At 52.3% G+C, this 20,934-nt stretch overlaps 1 protein-coding gene across 1 annotated transcript; it reads right to left on the bottom strand.

The window, feature by feature from the left end:
- Positions 1–2,064: 2,064 nt before the first annotated feature.
- NGA_2055900 (uncharacterized protein) lies at positions 2,065–2,855 on the bottom strand (the record flags this gene model as incomplete). The annotated part of the gene is made up of 1 exon (XM_005854730.1): positions 2,065–2,855. A coding segment is annotated over one exon (791 nt), but the record flags the coding sequence as incomplete, so codon positions are not given.
- Positions 2,856–20,934: the final 18,079 nt, after the last annotated feature.

The following is a 20,934-nucleotide window of genomic DNA, read 5'->3' as shown; positions in this document are numbered from 1 at the left end:
GGAATATCTTCGGTCAGGCTTTGCGGAATGACGATCCCCGTCCTAAAGCGTGTCTGAGCACCCTCCAGAAGCATGACTTTCTCTGGCGTTGAGAATTTGAGGGCTTCTGCTCGTACAAGGAGAGGTAAGAGTCTATCGTGTTTGACGTAGCTTCCACAAATATAACACCAGACAGACAAGTCACTCAGCGACAAAGCTAATCCATGACCCTCACTCGCATTCTCGCTTTCTACGTTCTCCATCACTTCCGCTTTGACGTCGCCCACCCCTGCTTTTCGATTTGTCAACTCCTTGTGGATTGAGATAAATGAGTCCACAAAACCAGTCGACTGGTCTCCACGGCGCTCAAAATGAAGGCTTCTCTTTTCTGACGTTGCTGTGAGGGAAGCAAAAAAGTGCGCCTCAGCATCAGCGTTCACGTAGCGAGAGCAATGTACAGCGTTGCAGCCGAGACAAACCCATGGCTCCATCCTGCTCTTGCAGACACCACATTGACCAGCTTGGATGGAGAAGAGTAGATCATCAGGTGTCAGGCTCAAATGACTTGAGCTGTGAATGTGGGGGCAAGTCTGTTTGGGCTCTACCTCCCCTCCAGCATCGAGGAAGTCAAAAACGTCGTGCCTCCGCATCTTGGGGACCTAACGATCGATCCAAAGAGAGGAAATGACGTGTGTATATGGTATAAGAATAATGTGCGGCCATTCAGATTTCATCATGGCGCCCAGGCGGTCTGGGACTCGCTCGGCCACGGTCAAAGGGCTGGAGAGGGCGAGTCGCCTGCGGCCCACAACTAACCTCCTCAACAGGCAAGGCAACTGTATAGGGACCACATGCCTAAGCATTTTCACGAAATACACTTCGCTCTAGCAGAGGGAAATAGATAAGGGAGTAGTTAGATGGTGCCTGCCGCAGCACCGGCTTTCGTCGAGTTCGAAGGTACGTTGCATTGCGCAAGCTACAAGGTGTGGGAGGGGCCGAGATGGCAGGCCCTTGGACATTTTAGAATACCAGTGACGTGGCCGTTTAACAGAATAAAATTAAAGCGGGGATAGTGAAATATCTCATTTTGCTGGTGAGAGTTAGAGCAATTACTACGGTACTCTCGTTGGAAATAAATGCTAGGCCGAGCTGTAAATCTCATCAACTAGATCCCCCCAAAGCTACCGTTGAAGTGGTTTCCCTGCCTAAAATGGAGAAGACTGGCTCCTCTCCTTTATGCCCAGGCTGAAGCCAACGCGCTTCTCCCGCTCAAGCTTACATGCGAACAGAATTGGCGTCCGGGCCAGCAATACACATGCATGCGACGCCAAAGACAGCAAACTTTCTCCGTCTCACCACAGTCGCAGAGGACGAATAGTCGCATTTCTTCTTATCTTTAAGTTCGATATCTGTGAGTTCCACCTGTAGCAGCAATATGGCAGAGCTCGACGGGACCACGCTAATAGTCCACCCGTAGAATAAAAAGAAAGTGAGGTAGTTCGTATCGTTCTTAATGCCTCCCTCGGAGAAGGAAAGAAATTGGTGTCGCCTGGTATTGCTTGATCTAACCAGCATTTATCTATACGATTTCTCTCTTCTTCATATTTACAGCCCTCTTACAACCTTCCGACCACACTGCCCTCCTTCCATCGCTCATGCAACTCCAGGCATTTGCTCTTGTATGCATCGGCGCGCCGCTCTGCCTTTTGGATCGCCAGCATGCTCCTCAATTTGACCTTTTCCAACTCTTCTCTCAATAAGGTCATCGCCCGTAGATCCTCCTCTTGCCTTTCCTCCCGCCGTAAACTCTGGTCGCGCGCAGTCGCTGCCATCTCCTCTGCTTCTGCACCTATGCCCGGCGCCATCGAGTCCGCATGCGGGCACCTTTCAGGTGGTGTCGGTTCCCGAAGCTGTCTGTGCAGATCCCTGACCACAAATTTCCAGTCGTTCTCGACTTTGATGCCTCGCACGCGCTCTTCCTCTAATGCTTCCTCCAAATCAGCTACCCGCTCTTGCAGTCGCCGTGCCTCCTCCCCGACCCCGTGTCGAGTGTTTTCCTCACTCGCGGCGAGACGCTCGTCCGCCACAAGCCTCTCTCGTCTCAATTCCTTCATTTCCGTTTCTGTTCTCTGCACTTGCCGCTCTAGCCTTTCAATTTTCTCATCCCACTCAGATTTTTCCTCTCGCCAAGCCCGGCGTAACTCTTCCCCCTCCCGCGTTGCTTTCCTCCGCCCCTCCTCCACTGCACGTTCTGATATCTCCAATGCTTCTCGCAGCCGGCCAATTTCCTCTGCTGCCTCTTCCAGCTCTACTCTTTTCCCGCGCCGCTCTTCCACCGCCTGAGCCAGTTCCTTTTCCAAGCCCTCGATGCGTGCCTCCAGGCCCTTCCGCTCACTCGTCACTGCTGCGGCCTTGGCCATCCACTCTGCCAGCTGCGCCTCATGAATGACACCTTCCCGCTGCGACTGCACTTCCACGCGCTCTCGTGCTTCTTCGGTGGCTTGTACCACCGCCTGGCTCTGGCGGAGGGCGGCATGCGCCACGTCCAGGTCTCTTTCCAGCTGGCGACGGACCTCCTCACGGCTTCGACCTTGATCTACTTCCTCTTCAAGCTCTCGGACACGCGCCTGCATCTGCTCAGCCTCTAAGCGGGCAGCATTAATCATTTCCTTCTGGCTCCGGGCCTGGTCCTCCACGACGGCGATGAACTCCTCCTTGCTTTTTTCAGCCTCTGCACGCGCTGAGTCGTAGAGAGAACGGAATGTCTCGCATTCAGCCTTCAAGTCTTCAGCCTCTTGAGCCCATTGCGTGCGGAGGGAGGAGAGCTTGGCAAGCTCTTCGGCTTGTTGCTGCGTTCGGGAAGGATGTGCGGGTAGAAGGGAATAGGGGGGAAATCGGAGGGGCATGACACGCCAAATCTTCACGCTGGGATACACTTATCAAGTTGCACCAGATTCTAAACCAATATTTGTATCACCTGGAAAATGGCAAGCTCCTTCACTTGTCGATCATGATGTGCTCGCCATTTCGCCATCGTGGCCTCAGACTGCTTTTCCAGCTCCATTTTCTCTGCCTTAAGCTCCGCAAGAGCGGCTTTTGTCGAGGCATATTTTTCTTTCAGGGACCTATAGCTGCTCTCTTCCCATGCACGCTCTCGGGCGGCAACCTCTAGCGCAGCTTCGAGGTCCACTAGGCGGCTGAGGAGATTGTGGTAACGTGGGGACCCCGAGGTAGAAGGCTTGTTCGACGCAGGGCGTTCTCGACGCAAGCTTGCAAGATGGTGTTTTCCAGAGAAGATTGAGGTAGTGTTGGTGGACTGGCGAGGCATTATATTTTGTGCTGAGTCCGCCAGGGGCACTTTTTTGCAAGGCCAGACGAATTGCGGCAGTCTTGGGCGCGAAGCAAAGGAGCAAGTGTAGAAATGGATTGTCGACCGCGCCTTGGCTTTCCTGAGCTTTCGCCTATGTGATTTATTACGCGATGAGATATCGAGTACCCGTTAATATGTGAAGGCATAACGGGGGAAGGAAGAAGACACTTATGTCAACTGGTTCGCTCGATGTTTTTTTCTCCGTTACATTTCCAGGCTTCCTTCTTTCTAGTTTCACATGTCTGATTCTCAGAAATTTGACACGAACACTCGAGGCGTTCAAAAGCAACAATTTGATTATAAGCTATACCCAAGAGTGTACTACATATTATAGCGAGAACTGGGACACAATATGTCGCGACGAAAGTGGGAAGTAGCTAGTAGCAATTTAATCTTGCATCAGCTGCATCCGGGGAGGTGGAGGGGACAAACTCGCAGCACGCAATGGGTCCCTTTTTGCCACTATGTACATAGCTATCTCCACATGCAAAGAATTTCAAAAAAATAAAAAAATATGTTAAAGCAATCATTTGGGTTCGGTACGTCGTACACGACAAATCGCCCATTTTTTATCCGTGTTCCGTTGTTTCTTCATCCGCTTATACACACTCTCTGCTTGTTTAATTGATGACAACGGTGCATGCCGAGATACGCACGTTCTTCAAGTCGGTGTCGATGTAACCAAGTCACACTTTTCACCCTTTGTGCCGGATGATGTAGTAGACAAAAATGAAAACGAAGACCACGAAGGCCACCAGCCAGAGCATGTGCCGGCTCGACGAGGTAGTCAGCATTTTGTTTAGGCGCCGCATAGTCGATCCCATCAATCCATCCGTCCGTAAGAAACCGCTGCCCTGTTGTAGAAATTTTATTTAGCGAGGAAGCGAGAGCGTTTGAAAGTGTACAAGGGACCGCGTTGGCACAGTGACGAGGCTTGAAATCAGAACACAGAACAGAAAATGCAACCCATCCTCTTCTATGCTCCAGATAAACGATCTGATCCTCCTTTATCCTCTTGTTTTTCCACCCACCATGTCATCAAGGAGGTGATTTTGAGAGCGGACCTCAGTCCCAATGTCGATTGTCAGCTGGAAAAGCAGGGTAGAGATAGCAACGTGATTAGGACCAGATTTTCCGCATTTCAAAAAAAGTAAGCAAGACATGCCTTCTTCAAATCATGTCGGACGCGCGACACTGCCTCCTCCCTACCGATATTCGTGATTTCTAGCGATCGCCACCTGAAAGCCTATTCATCACCCTACACTCGCAACCTACATCACCTACCTCTTTCAGCATGGAAACCTGCCCCGCTAAGTCACCAATTCGCCTGTTGTTTTCCTCCTCGAACATGTTCCGGCTCGACTCGCGCACCCGGTCTTCAGGCGTCGAGTAGTAGTTCGACTTTAGATCGAGTGATATGGGGAGAGTGGATCGCATAAGCTTTGACAATGAACGCGCTTAACACCCAAACGGATAATCAAGTTGTATGAGAGTGACTCAAGGACGCTTTGTGCGTGTCCAAGCTATGTAAGACCGCTTGGAGATTCTCCTCCAGTGGCAAAGCACTGTAACTTTCCATGCTCGACCCGCCATATCTCTACAACCTTTCCCATAGACATTAAACCAAGGAATGCAATATTTTTATTTGTCTTCTCAATGCAACAGCTCCCTACCTGTCTCCCAGGACCCGCTTGAGGCATCCCGCCACCATATGCCCCCCTGCTGTTACTGTTGCTTGGCATGTAGCTGCTGCTGCTAAAGTTGTCTTCCGGCCGTCTTCTCATATGCGGCGGAGAAAGCGCCACAATCTAGATATTTCACTCTGTACTCTGTGTGGAGCACTGCGAGAAAAAAGGAAATTGAGAGTGATATCAAGTCTTGAACCCAGGACGGGGAGACCGTTACTACAAACAAACCAACTAAACTAACAAAGGCATCGGGCGCCACAAATATGGCTGCAAAAGCACCATACCCGCGAAAGACAAGCACGGAGACTTCTTGACAAAATGTCTAATGAGTTCGTCACTATAGACCTCAATTCATGGGAAATTTAAGAATTTGTGCATCGATTCAGACAGCAAAAAGACGTGTCACCATCCTCGTCACTCGTCTCATTCGCTGCTTGCGCCTCTTCCAAGACAGCGACGAAGACAAATTTATGATGATGCCCGCGAAATTCATAAGATGTACATCGACGGAAAGAGAAAGTTAGAGCTGCATACCTGGGTGCTTGTGATCAATAAGGCATAGAAGCAAAACAGTCCGTCATACTTGAATCAGAAGAGAGAAGGACGCCGTCAACGGTTGCGTGTTACGTGACTTGGCGAGGGCCGGACAAGCCACCCTTTCTCTCTTGCAACGCACCGTGAAGCTTTTAAACACATAACTTAGAGTGAGGCCGGAAAGTAAATGGATCTGCTGATCGGAAGCGATGGTGCCAGTGAAGGAAAGGCGGCAAAGAGACATGCATTCGAAGTTGCTATGTGGTAGTTTGTTCCTTTGCTCTAGACAAAATTTCTTCTCAAGGCATCATCGAATAATAGACAGTTGTGACAAACTTCATGCGAAAACGCTGCGTGACCCCCAAAACCATCATCCCGTCCTTGATGGCAGTACAGTAAAGATGGTCGACGGCAACGTGCTGCGGCACAGGGAGGATAAGCGGATGCTTGTCATTTGGCACCTAATGGAAAAAATTTAGGACGAATTACCCGCAGACAAGATTAATCAAAAGTGATCATGTCCAAAACTTATAAATATACTCTTCACCCCTTCAAAACAAGCGGGAAGTGGAATCGGGCAGTAGGACTGCGACGTTTATTTTCTCTCCGTACCTTATTGAGGATGATGTGACGCAGGTGGGGCGGCAGTGGAGGGGGCTCCTTCACACTGTACTCCTCTATATCCGGATAGCTTGTGCCGTAGAGCTCCTCCTCTTTGCGTGCGATGTCGAGGGTAGAGGAGTCCTCGTTGAAGGGCTTGAAGTGCGTGACGTCGATGAAGTTGTTGATGCGACCCTCCACGTCAGCCACCGTGAGCTGATCGGGGGCGAAGCGCCACTCATCGTCGACAATGAACTTGAAGGCCTGGATGACGGGGGTTAGCAGTTCTTATGAGGACTGCGGGACGTTGCATGGGCTCCTATTTCTCCGGCAGCTCCCCTTTCACGCGATCACTCAGAACCCCAACCTCTTCCTCCCATCCAAGCGCTCCAACCTACATGCTTGCCGCGCTTCAGGTTATGGATGTACATGAAGTCATTTCCGCTCCGATGCATGGGAATCTGCCGCTCCCAGTTGTTAAATGTCCCTTGAATATATACCTACCAAGTAAAGGAAAGATGGAAACGTCTTACTTCTCCTCGATGAATGCGCCTCCCCCTTCCTGGTTGTACAGTTTTAAGCCCATCACTGTCCCAGGTTTCTTCTTCTATCATGCAACGCACCTGGCGGCCCCCATGCTCCCACCGGAAGACAGTGGGCACTACATCGTCCTCTCTATCGTCTCCGTCAATTGCCATCTCGTCCCCGGCCCCCTCAGCGCCCCTCTCCGCCCCCGTCAGTACCAGCGCCCCTGAAGACGGCGGTCCAGGACCTACGCTCGTCGGTGTGTGCGCTCCTCCGATCCCAGAACCTCCTTCCTCCCCACCATATCCACCGTCTCGTCCTCCGGGACGCCCCCCTGGTTCCCGGCGATGGTGAAATTCGGTGGGCGGTGGAATCTTTCCTTGGCTTTCGTCCAAACCGCTCCCTCCCCGTCCTTCCCGCATCTCGCCGCTATCATCCTTGCCTGCGAAATTTCCCATAGCTTCGCTCTGGCTTGTGCACGATTTCGGGGACAGGATGCATGCGTTAGAAAAGGGCGGGTGAAGGAAACGTACGAGCACGGCCTTGGGCTCCCCGCCCTTCAGTAATGGCAGTCATCATCACTGGCTTTGAAAAAGCCGACGGTATGATCGCTTGGAAATTCGAGGTCATGCACAACTTTGAAGAGGGTTGAAAGCATCATCAAGCTCCCAAGGCCAGGGGGCGACCGAAGAGTCCGAGTGCCAGCCAGGCAGGGTGGGATTGCGTTCCGTCACGATCTTCCCCCCCGAAAGAAATAAGCAGCGTTTTCTCAGTGCCTTTGTTTCATAGATTGATTTTCGGCATGGTTGCTTATTGATTAAAAAATGCAGGCGTGTGCACTACCTGTGCACAAATATACATCTTCTGCAGGCTGCACTGCAGCCAGTGTGCGGGTCCATTATTGCCGTCAAGTCTAAAATTACGACTTCATCTCCACTCTGGCAGTGCAGGCTAAAGCTCTACCTTTATACAGCAAATATGATGTTAACAGTCTTATTCAGAGCTCTGTCGTTTTGAGCGCTGACCACATCGATGCGTTTGTCCTGATTCGGATCGGTTTGAAAGCTCATGCTCAGCACCTTCTTGTCCCCATCTTCATTCGTCAATTTTCTCCTTGTACACTGACGCTGCTCCTGTTCCAGGGAGGCCTCCACAGTATGCGTATGCTCTGGTATTGAAAATCCATGAATATCGAGGACTCTGTTTGTGGCATAGTCCATTTCAGTACTTCTTGAGGGAGGGCTGCTGACGACTTGAGGGAGCTCACTGGCATCCCGGGTATGCTGGGAGCCGCGAATTTGAAGGTGCGAGAGGAAAGGGACGGCGCCGGCGGGCAGTAGCGACAGATGTGGATCAAGCAGCACACGCCATACAATTCCCTTGTTTGCTCCAGGCTCCTTTCTTTTTCTCTTGGCCTTGGACAATGTCCTTGCACGCTTGCCCTTGCCGCCATTGCCTTGCGTCACTGCCCCGATACTGCCGCAGCTACCTGTGCTGCTACCATCTTTCCTAGTCTTGTCTCCATTAATTAGGATGTCATGTGTGATGATTGATTCGTCTGCCCGGGCCTCCTGGCTGCCGGTCGCCTCAGCTGCGCCCTCCGCCCCCCCCTCGGGGGCACAGGCGATGCCCGCACTCCCATGGGAGGGCTTGGGCAGGGAGGCAGAAGAGCCAGAGCAGCTTCCATCCACGATGATCGGCTCAGTCTTCCCTCTCAGGGTCCCCTTGTGCCTTGGTTGGCGCGACTCGCCTCCCTCCCGCGCCACAGCGACGGGCAGGAACCTCATGCCGTCCTCCACGCTCGCCGCCCCCTCCCTCGCCTCCCCCTGGCCCCCTGCCTTTGGCCTGTCTCTATTGCGCTGTGACACGGTCTTCTCTGGGTCCAGGACCCGATTAGCGGCTGCGGCTCCATGCCTCCAGCTTCCCGCTTCTCCCCCGACCTTGCCTGCCGACCATGCGCCCACCCCCCTGTTCCCTGTCACGGCTTCCCCCCCCTGGGGGTCACAACTACACCGTTGCTGGCTCTGCTGCTCCCGAGGGGGCTTCCCAGCCTTCTCAGGCACCACAATCCGTTGCCGGGTTTGAAGGGCGGAGGGCGAGGCGGCGATGGCCTGGGCGCAAGCGAGGGAGAAGTCCGACCGGTGGGACAAGAGACGATCGAAGCGACCCCGGCGCGAGTGCTCCGGCTTCAGCTCAGCGTCCTTGGCGTGTTTCTCCATGATAAGAGCCGTGTAAAGGCTGAGGGCAGAATTAAAAAGGCGCCGGGGATGGGATAGAGGAGGGGAGGACGGGGCCCCGGGAGAAGGAGAAGCAGGGGAAGGAGAAGGCTCTCCTGAGAAGACAGAGGTCTCAGGGATGGGGGGACCGAGTCGATCGATGTATCGGAGGAGAAGAGCCAGGCAGGGGTGCGAGAAATCCCAGAACTCTATATCTTTGAGCGTGCTCGGAAGATGCAGGCTGTAGCGGGTGCAGCTCTTTCGTTTCAAGGAAGTACAGGGAGGGCGAGCGCAAGGGAGGCGAGACATGGAGGAAGGCTGGTGTGTCGCGTGGGCTGAGAAGGGGGGGGCAGATGACCTCTCCATCGTTCGCGCTAGACGCCTGTCTCCCACCCCGAGAGGTGTCTCTGCAGGAGATCCTTGCGACGGGAAGGAGCTGTGGCAGAAGCCGGGGCTTTCCAGGTGGGGCGTGGTTGGAGGAGCGCGGTCCAGATCCTCGACCTTACCGGCCTCTCCTCCATCAAGTTCCCCTTCCGACACCACAGACATCTCCCAGTCTGGCACCCGAGTCTTGATCAAGACGCCTCGCGCCACCATCTCCTCGCACTGCTGCCTCCACGTCTCGCTCTCTCCCCCGTCCTCCTCGCCCTGGCCCGCATCCTCCCACACCACAGCTCCCACCTCTCCTTTCTCTCTTGCCCCCCGGCCCCCGACCGCCTTCCCCTCCGGATCGCCCGCGAAGACTCCGTCCCTAAGACACCCTTTGATGAACTTGCGCAAGTAGTGCTCCTCCCTCGCTGTGTAGACCTCCTCTGCCTGGGGCCGGGCCACGTAGTCCTCCCGACGCACCGCCAGCTTCCCTCCCCCCCTCTCCGCGTCCTCCTCCAGGTACCTGTAGCAGAGGTGGAGGAAGAGCTGGAGCATGCCATTGGACCAAGTCGCCTCGCGAAAGATGCGAAGGGCCAGGCTGTCGTTGTTGCGGCTCGAGCAGATTTTAATCGCGTAGAGTCTGTCCTTTTCCTCTTTTTCCCGCACACCGCCCCTCGGTCCCCCTTTTCCAGCCTCTTCCCCCTCGAAAATCATCTCCCCAACCTCCACCCCCATCCCTCCGAGAGCCCTGTCTCCGGATAGAGCTGGGTCTTCGGCAACGGTCGGCGGATCCTTTCCAGTCTGAGAAACCAAGAAAGAGCCGTTCATCTCCCGACTGCTCGGAGCCCACGGGGTGGGGCCCTGGGCAAGCTCCTCCAAGGCGGGGGGGGTGGAGGCCAGCGCCTGATCCGTACGCGACGCCTTCTCCGCCCCCTCGCCTCTCCCCTTCCTCCGCTCCTTCGCTATCTTTCCCCGACCGGTTTTTTCTCCCTCTTTCCCTCCCAATGGAACGAAGAATTTGTCCATGTAGAAGCCCCACATCCCCTCCAAGAGCGCGTACTGCCCCTCCTCCACGTCGGGATTCGCCTCCTTAAGGAGCGCCAGCCACTCGCCCGCCCGTCGGCCAGTGGACCGGAGGCGCTCGGCGAAAGGCAACACCTTCTTGTAGAACACGTAAACGGCGTCCTTGTAGAAGTTCTTCTCCGACTGCTCTTGCCATGTGAAGAAATTGGGCGCGATCAGCTGTCGCCTCCGTGCGTAGGCCTTGCGGGTGGACGGGGTGTGCCTGGGCGGCCTTGGGGAGGGACCGGGGGAGGTGCCAGAGCAGGCAGGGGGAGAAGGGGGGGAGGAACCGAGGCTTTCCGACACAAGTGCCCCGTCTCCAACGGTCGGGCCCGTCGTGGCAGCCCCCTCGTCTTCTCCACCGTGTAGTGTCCTCCTCCCCCTCCCCGCCGGGGCAAGATCTATCGACTCAGGCCCCCGCCCGCCACACTCTGCACTCCTCAGACCACCCTCCACTGTCGCCGGCTCGGCTCCTCGGACCAGACGAGGAGCCACGTCGGCCTCCCCTTCTCCCTCTAAGCTCACCCCCTTCAGGGTAGCATGCGAAAGTGCGCTCCAGCCCTGCTTTACCGCCTTCGCCCCTCCCTCTCTCCCCGCTCCTTTCCTTTCCTTTTCACCCGCTGCCTCCTCCCTGGGCGACGGCCCCGCATGTCCGTCCTCGCGCTGGCTTGAACCTGCCCTGAGACCGAGGACCCTATCCTGCAGCGGCGGGGGCGCCAGCAGGGGAGCCACGCCCACTCCCTCATCGCGCAGTCCCGGCGCAAATATCTGTGTTGGAGAACGTGCTGTAAACTTAGCACGAGATGCCATGGGAGGGCTGTAAGACCACTCCGTAAGGGGGGCCGAAACCTCGGACACGGGAGGGTCTTCGCTCTCCCCCGGCCTCCCCGACCACTCCACCGGCGCCGCGTCTTCTTCCCCCTCCCCTTGAACTCTACTGGTCTTGTGATCCATTTCCCCGACCGCTCCGACCCCTCCCGCGGTCGGCCCACGCGAACTAGCTTGGAAGGCGAAGTGCGGAGCGTGCCCTGGGGGCGAGAGGAAGGGCGGGCATGGCGGGGACTGCCCCACGGGCGCCTGGAACGAAGAAGGAGGATGCATCAATTGGTGCTGGTCTGGTGTACGACCATCCGGCTCGCGCGCCTGTTCGTCCTCCAAGGGTGCCAAGAGGAGCATCGCCAGGTGGGCATCGTCTTCGACCGGGCCCTCCATGTCGTCGTGATGGTTGGGTTCCTGCGTGTACATGCCCGCATGCCTTCCCGCACCGCCGCCTCCTGCCTGGTTAGCCCCATCCTCTCGGCATCCGTCCGGAGGGTCCATCACGACCATGCAACTCACGTCCAGCCCCTCCTCCGCTCCTTCGTCGCCGAGAAGGCGGGACTGGTGCATAAGGAGGTTGGGGTGGCTGGAATGGTGGAGATGCTGGAGATGGAGGAGGGCGTGGGGAGGCTGATGGACAGAAACGTTGTCACACTGGCCGTCACTATGAGCTTGCCTTCCTGCTAGTCGAATTCCAGCAGTGCCGGCGCCAATATCAACGGCTCGACGGTCCTCATTGGCAAGGGGGAGAATGCCCTCCATGGCCTGCCGCGTAAGCATACGAATCATGGCAATAAGTGTTCGTCCAGAAAGCAGTATTCATCTGTCCTGCTGCATATCTCATGTGGGTTGCGACGCAGCGGCAATGCCGCCCTTAACTCAAGTATTAGGTACGCATAGACACGCATTACAGGTATTTCCCGCACAATCTCATGTATGAGAGCTACAGACCCAAAATCAAAGAAAAGATCATCTATATACTCAGAAAATTGCAAGGTTAAAATAGAACTTTCAGAGATGGGGGGATGAACGCCACATAGTAGAAGTAGCCAAGGCATTAAAAAATAAAGCAACGTCGACGTGCACTCCTTTGGAACGAGTTATCCATCATCACCACACGTCCGCGACGCTCTGTGTTGCTGGCAGTTGACGACACAAAGGAAACCCCAGACACGAAAGAGGGAGAAACTACCTCCCAACTTGCAACGCGCAAGAAGAGACCACGCAGACTGCGGACATGCACATATCCGGAATCTAGGAAGGGCATATTCAGTCCCCTCGCCAATGACTCTCGAGAAGCTTGTCTTGCGTCCGTCTTTCTCCTCGATTTTATTTCCTCGTTTTATCCCAGCATGCCTTTACTCTTTATCGGGGTCTCTCTCCGACATTCTAGGTCATCGAGATTGTACGCATCAGCCAAACAACATGAGGCAGAAATGCATTGGAGCCGCCGAGCTTCCCATAGCAAAGCGCGCGCTCCGACTGCTAGTAGTTGAGGGCATCGTTGCATGCGCGCCTTCCACCATACTAAGATTTTTTAATTCAAGCAGTGTAAAAATCAAGCGACGAGTAATCTCAAAATGTGATCGTTTTCTAATCAATATTTCTATCGCTTATCTGACTTTGAAGACCACCGATATCATGATCTCTTACGCCGTAAATCATATACAGTACACAAGTGATAGGGCATTATGGAGTATTCTCATGGCTTGAGCGTGTCTATATGTGTCAAAGCATGAATTTCCAAAAGTACGGCTTTCCATTTTCTCAGTCAAATTCACAGCTATATCACTCCATTTCCTTATTACTACGGACCCTTTGTCCCCCTCGGTCTCTCTTTATCCGGGCAGTTTACTGCGCTGTTTCGGGCCCCGCCAGGAAATAGAAGCCGCCGATAGGAGTGAGACCATTTGCAATGGCAAAGGCTCGAGTGTCGAATGCGTCACGACCTTTGGGGACCGCGGGGTTGATCTCCGCCTTTTGCTCGAAGAGGATGAAGGTGTAACGGTGATTGCCAGCAGGAGGAGCGGGTTGCCCGTACGGCTGAAGGACTTGACCTGCGGCGGGGACTGCCTTCTCGCCAGGCACATTTACGACAATCCAGTGGAGCCATTGCCATGCACTTTGCTGGGGGCCTCGTAAGGTCTTGATGTCAAGGACACCGGGATCCGTCATGACTAGTGTATAGAGCTGTTGTAAAGGAATATGAGAAGAAGCAATTTTTAAGGAGAGTACACCTGTTCATCTGTCATCACAAAAACTCCCTTTGAGCGGCTGCTTGCCATGTGAGACTCTTTGCGTCATGACTCAGGTTCCTCGGTCTTACCTTTTGAGGATTAGTGCCCATGAACGTGACCGAGGGAGGATCAGCGGCCTCGGAGGGAAGGATCTGCTCCCCCATTTCCAAGGGGGCCTGCTTGCCGTATTGCACCCTCAGCGTAGCTGTAGGGTCGAAGTTGCTGATTACATCCGGAATTATATGCGCTGTCTTAAGGGATTCCAAGGATGCGGCAGCGGGAGTGGCAGGAGCTGCTAAGGCACTCGGGACTGTACAGACGTGAGGAAGGAATGACAATACAATAATGTGAGACTAGGGTGAGAGCATACAGAGTTTATGATTCTTTACAAATCAATATTGTCCATATAAATTGGCCTGGTGAATCTTACCCATTAATAAAGTCAAAGCTAAAGGTCTGAGGAAGTTCATGATGTGCCTCCTAAAAGGCGCTGCAGAAAAAGGCCTGAGAGTAATTTCCCGAACAGCGAGACACAGACAAGGACAAGGGATGGATAAGTTATGAGAATATATGAGACATGAAAATTTATGTGCGTCATATATTCGCGAAAACTTGATATCGACCAGAAGTTGTGTCTGTCGCTGTGATACTTTTTGTTATCAGAAAAATTCCTTCCATTCCACAAGAGATGAGAACGATATACTACGTTAAATAGTCAAGGGTTTCAGAGCTCCTTTAAAAAAATTTATCTTGTTTCAAAGTAAATGATTCAATGTTGTGGTGAGCATTAGAAGTGCATCCCTGACCTGCTGCTTCCTTCCTCATGGCTTCCGGGATTTCGCCGAATCGGTGCAACCTGCCACCAACGGGAATTCAAATTTTCAAATGGCACGGAAGGCATCCGTGTGGTACTCCTATAGCTTGATTAGACAGCGCTTTCATTTCAATCCCGACTTTTTTAGTTAAAGAAATCATACGCAATAATATCATTATTTCATAATGTCATAAAATCACGTCTCAATTTCTAAATACAATTTGTTTACTTGGTAAGCTTGACATGCGTTATCAAATCACGAAGGCGCAGGCACATGCCGACATGTTTTATGCGTCCTAGGACCCGGTTCCCACTGAAAACATTTTCTTGCCCAGTTTTATTTCCCTACTCAATACACGGAAAGCCGAAGTAGCTTTTTGGGACAGCATACCAGTTTGAAACAAATGGGCAAGAATATATTTCATGCGATGTTTCCCTTGTTGACACCCACACGTTCCCTATTAAGCAGTTGCGCACTGTCGCTGATCCCAAATAATGCGTTCCCTATATAAATTTGTCACTAACGATCTCTTGATACATTTCACTCAGACAAATTCGAGATATTCGTCGGACTGTAAAGTTTTCTACGGGGTTGCCTTCTTCCTGTCGTCCTTTCCAAAATCTTACCTTGGTCAGTGTTTTTTGTGGACACGTCGCGTCGGCGTAATAGCTCTTCGTAAGTACTATCTAAATTAGACGTGCGTGACGACTTTTAGATATCTCTATATGGCATGTACTGCTGTCTGTCCAATGTAATACGTAAAAAAGTGCGTTTACTATAGTTTTTAAATATTATACGAAGTCTTCCTAGAGCAATTAAAAACATCTTTTTGGTGAATCATAAGGAATATAAGCGATACTAGCTCCACTACTTTTAAGAATATCTCTTTATTCAATCATCACACAGACTGATTAACCAAAAGGCGACAAGATACCGTTCCGATGGACAGCTCAAAAACTTCTGATACTCCTTCCTTTCTATTTTCCTTCCTGCTGAGTGCAGAAAACGCCTCTAAAGCTTTTTTGCTGTGGTGTTCCTTAGAGGTCCTGTTTTATTTCGTCATAAACCGTCTAATATATCCACGCATAAAGCAGCTGCGGGCCGCTCCTTCTCATCCCCCGGAAAAATCTCCTCTCGAATGTCTTGCTCGATTGACAGACGCGCTACACCGCTTACGAGGAGTCTATAGCCCTGAATCATTCTGGTCAGGATGGTTCAAGGGAGCGATGCATGAGAATATCCGGCGAAATAATGTAAAAGAGTTTCTGTGCTGGGCGATTTGGCACGTGAAGTCCTCCGAGGAGTTGGCGAAATCGGATGTGCTAGCTTTGGAAAAGACAGTTGTACTAATGGAGCGACTACAAGGAAAATCTTTCCCGGCTGGCCATAATCCAGAGGTTGAACATGTTGCCTTTACCCGTGAGCCTCTCTACTTTGCCCATCGCTTGCTCATTTTCTACGTGGTCGTCAAATGTGCTCAGCTCATGGGGCACGGCTTTCTGCTCTTGACGGGGCATCGGCGGTATGTAACACCTACTCACAACCTAACTTACTGGCATCGGCCTTGCCAGCAAGAGGAGGGGTCAATTAAGCAACCGCCCCTTCTCTTCTTTCACGGTATCAGCCCAGGTAGGCCTGCTTGGTAGTCGTGTAGCGCAATCGATGAAAGTTGTTCCTCACATTTTCTTGCTTGTGTACAGTAGGCACAGTCCATTTAGTATAAAAATTTTAGACGGGAACTTTATTTTCTACCGCTATCTCGATGGTTGTCAGAGAGGCCGTTCGAACCTTCGCATTAATTTCCCTCCAACAACGCATTTTCGCTCCATTACAGGCATATGGTTCTACATTCCCTTTCTCACGCGGTTGGGTAGAGGCCGGGAAATCATCTTGCTGGAAGTCCCCCACATAGTCACGCAGCTGTCGTTTGAAGCCCCTGACCGGATTGAAACCGTGCAGTCCCTTGCAGAGGTCCTTGCTCTGCATTCCATCTCGAAATGCGCCGTCGCCGGCCATTCTTTCGGCTCCATCATCGCTGGATGGGCCGCCACCGCCTTTCCCCAACACGTCAAGCAGTTGGTACTCATCGACCCAGTCTGTCTCCTCCTCTGCCTTCCTGACGTGGCAGTCAATTTTCTGTATCGGTCCCCCCCCACGAATCTCTTTCACCGGACACTGAAAGACTTTATTGATCCTTCCAGCGAGATCACGGTCTCCCATGCCTTGAGGCGGCATTTCTGGTGGTATCAGAATATATGCTGGCTGCAGGATGTGTCATGTCCCCTAGTCGTGGCTCTTTCATCCGAGGATGACATTGTTCCTTCCACTGCCATCCACTATTATGTGCAGCGGCATTACAGAATGCAAGAAGCGGTCAAACATGAAAAGGAGGACGATGCTGGTGAGATGACGGACCAGAGTAACGCAAGCGGGAGTGGACGCCTGATATATTGGAGGGGCATTGGGCATGGACAAATGCTGGTGTCATTAAAAGCGCAGGACAGATTAATCGCAGCCATTTGTAAGCAGGCTATGGAGTCGGGGTTGGCGACAAGAGCCGAAGACATCAAGAATAGCGGACAAAAGAGTGTGAGGAGGAGAAGGGTGACCGCAGCGTAGTTTCTCTTAGCTGGATGTGCATGTCCAATTTGTATAAAAAAGAGCCTTGCAAGGAAGGAGAAATAAACCCCAAAAGATGCTCTCGCTATTCTGGTAGTTGGGCCTTTGGTGAAGAAAGGTTGTTCCACCAACTTGACTCTCGATGAAATGAAAGCCTATGCATGTTAATAATGAAAAATTGGAGCAAATTCATGTCTACGACCACGAAAAAGTAAATAACCTTAAGATGCACTGTAGCTTTGTTTTTTCTTATTCTCAGCGCAATACTTTCTCTAAGTAGCTGTATAGCTTTGAATGAAAACGTGTTTCTACCGAATAGGTAGAATTTGAAAGTTACGGTAGTACATTCCACTGAAGTGTGTTTGCTGGTATAACTTTTATTTTATATACGACAGCAAGGACGCTGACCGCTAAGAAAACATCCGGTGTATAGGCTGCGGATGCTATGCCACACATGTATACTTATTTTGTGAAAAGCGGCCGCTCGCTTTGCAAGAAGACACATGGCTGTTCGTATTACAATTCTGTGGAGTGTTACCGTTGCGTTTGACAATGCATCGCACGACGTACCAAACAAATACCGTACAACCTATAAAAAGCCGCCTGAGCACGGGCGGCGAGTGGAAAATCCAGTCCTGCCTTTTCCTGTTCTGTAGGACATGTCGATGGTGCAACGGATAGGATTTCAGGCGCAGTGCACTTTAAGCACGCGTCGTACACAACATGGTACACGTGCCGCACGGACCAAATCACCGCCAGCCATCTACAGGACCGCAGTGTGCACATTTCCGTGCCCCCACGCCTCCAATGTCCGCGTCGTGTGAGAAATATATGGCCCTGGGAATCTCGGCGCGTGCAAGTTCTCTTTCGAGCCGCTCCTGCCCCCGGGTCTGCGACAACTCGTTCGCATGTCCCATAACCCCCTCCCCATGGAATTCTAAGCATGGCTTCGAATTTTCGCAGCACGGTCTACGGAGCATGGAGTCACATCAACTCTGCACACTAGCGTTTCTGTGCCACCAACTCATGCTTTCAGTCACGCAAACCTCTTCATATCTTGCCTCTACAGGAGTCGTCACGGTCGAAGCTGCACCGTCGCGTGACCTGTGCAAGCACCACCGAGGGCCCCGTACGAAAGCACCAAAGAAATTATTCAAAATCAGACATCATTTAACTTAAATATTCCCAGTGGTGCAATCAAAAGGCGAACATCAGTGGTATAAAGCCGACTTTGTACCACAGCGCGCGTTGTGATGGCTTCAACCGCCTCTGGAGGCCTGAAAGCAACAACGCACGAAGGGAGCAAGGAGGGATGCGACGAGGAAGCGTCAACCCCTTCAACGCTACCATCTGGGAATCGCTCCTTCTTTCGCAGATTTGATCGCGCAGACAGCAAGCAGGAATCATTCGGAGGGAAGGAAAAAGAGGAAGCAGCATTGGAAGTTGCATTAACTGCTGCGGAGAAAGAAGTATCACCCAAGGCGAAAGTGGAGCGCACCCGGCCCCCGTCCTACTTAGAGCATGCTTCATGGTGGAATATTCTGACGTTCGGGTAAGTAAATTTGAGGACAATGTGACATTTCGTGTGTTGGTCAAAGCAACCAATATCGTGTCGATGATGTATCGATTGTCTCCTTCCCCCCCCCCCTTCCTCTCTCTTTACAGATGGATGAATCCAGTCATCAAAGAAGGAAACAAGCGCTTGCTCACAGATATGGACATGCCTGCCCTAGCACGAAGGGATCAGGCAAGGCACTTGAAAGAGCTGGTTCAGGTACAGAGAGAGGCAAGGAGCCAGGCGAGGGGAGGTTGGGAGGTGTTTCGAAACTGAGAAGCAAGTTTGATAAGCGGAGAGATAAACGGAGAGATATGATGGCGACCCGAGACCAACTCATTCTCAAAATTATTAAATGTCTTCTGCTTTTCACCCCCATAAGTCTCATTGGGAATCCGAGATGAAGCTCCATCCTGACAAGCCTCAACTCTGGCTTGCCATGATCAAAGCCTTCTTCCCCATCCAGCTGCCTATGTACCTCCCATTCGCCATCGTCACCACCTGCAAGATAGTCCAGGCACACGTAGGCATCAAGGGCCTGATCCACGTGCTGGACCGCGGGGGACCGGCCAGGGAGGTTAGTTGCAGGGTATCGAGGGTTTCAGGCAAGCAGCATCTGTGCTTATTTCTCCCTCACTCATCCACGGTAGGGCTACGTGTACGCCGGTGTAATCGTGTTTACGGGCTGGATCATGCTCATGCTTCACCACCAGGTAAATATCTATTCATGTTACACGATGCTGTTCATGTTGCGATCGTTTTTACCAAGGCGAGTAGGAGTCCTCGTCTCATCTGTTGGACTCCCCCCCCATCCGACATTTGCTATTTGCCTTAATACACCCAAATCGTTGACCATTTAGGTCCAGTTCATGGGCTGGCGCCTCGGTCTGGCCATTCGGACTTCTTTGGAGTGCGCTATTTTTCGCAAGATCCTGCGGATGCCACTTTCAAGTTTTTCCTCGCAGGGCGCGGAAGGGAAGGAAGGAGACGAGGTAGTGCCGGGGAAAGAAGAAGACGTCGACGCGTACAAGAAGACTATAACGATGGCTACTGTCTTAAATCTAGCCACGACCGATGTAGAGCGGTGAGTGAAAGCCGATGTGATTGGAAAGGGCTCAAAAGGACCCGCGCGAAATTATTTGTTGCCTCAAGTGAGGCTATGGCTTTCCCCTATATGTATCCGTACAGCTTCCAACCCGTCGCCACAACCTCTCATTACCTTGTTCTGGCGCCCTTCGAGATCTTGGCGATCATGTGGTGCGGTGTCCATGAGACTGGCCTGCCATTTCTCATTGGAATGCTGGCGCTGTTGCTGCTCATCCCAATTCAGGTGAAGATTTTATGGCATAAGTGGCAGTGTCACGAGAGCCACATTTACTCTATGGAGAATCATAATGCATTTATCGTTTTTTGGGTCTCCTACTCTACAGGGGCGAGTTGCCAAAGTGCTTCAAGACTACGGCAAGCGTGCTAGCCAGCTTACAGGTAGAGACTCTTGTCACGCCGTGTCGCTTTGGTCTCGGTACACACCCTCTATATCGTGTGTCTCACCTTTTCTTTCTTGCAGACCAACGGGTGCGCCTGACTAAGCAAGCCATCCAGGGCGCGCGCACGATCAAGATGAGCGGGTGGGAGGTGTTGCTTGAGAAACGGATCAAAGAGGTAAGGTGAAGTCGCCCCACAACCCCAGAGCTTGTGAATGCTCAACTTTTTCGTCTGTATTTTTAGGCGCGCGCGGTGGAGATGCGCGTCCTCATCGCTGCCGGGTTGGTGAGAGGAATCCACGAAGGGATCTACTTCTTCTCCCCTGTTCTTGTCGGCGCCGTTACCTTCTTGACCGACTGGGGCCTAGGCAGCCAGCTAGACGCCGGCCGAGTCTTTTCCACGCTTACCTTGTTCAATATTCTCCAGGTAAGGATTTTTTGCGGGAGAGTAGAAAAATACATAGCACGGTGAGAGGTAATTGGACCAGAAAACATGACCTCACTGTTGTTCCTCGTCTTCATTCTGCCTTTTTTGCATCCTCAGTGGGACGTGGTGAACTTTGGCGGCAAGGCCATGCAGAGCTTGGGGGAGGTGTGGGTCTCGCTTGGACGATTGGAGCATCTCCTGCGCATGCCTGAGCTTCCTTCCTACCGCCTTGAGGTGCGTCAGTCACATTTCTCGTGCTTCCTCCAAATCAGTGCAAGGGATATCTCTTTTAAAATTCTTCTCTCTTTTCTACTAATTCCACATACCCCAGGCCTCCACGACTCCGCCCTCTAATTCCTTTCAGGCCCCTTCCCCTCCCATGCCCACATCTTCCCCTCCTCCCGCCTCTGTCCACGTGAATGGGCTGTCCTTCAACTGGAGTGGGCCTGCCAGCAAGAGCCGTCCGACCCTGCGACACGTAAGGGAGAAGGGGAGAAGAGAAGGGAAAAAAGGAAGAGAAAAATATATGATAGAGAAAAAGCGACTAACATGTAATTTTGTCTTTGCTTGTACGTGTTTTGAAATTTGCAGATCTCCTTTGATGCCCCTGTGGGCAAGATCTTAGGCTTGGCCGG

Source organism: Nannochloropsis gaditana (genome assembly GCF_000240725.1).
Source record: "Nannochloropsis gaditana CCMP526 unplaced genomic scaffold scaffold404, whole genome shotgun sequence".
Lineage (NCBI taxonomy): Eukaryota > Eustigmatophyceae > Eustigmatales > Monodopsidaceae > Microchloropsis > Microchloropsis gaditana.
Note: the sequence above shows the minus strand (reverse complement) of the source record. Positions and strands in the feature narration are given on the sequence as shown.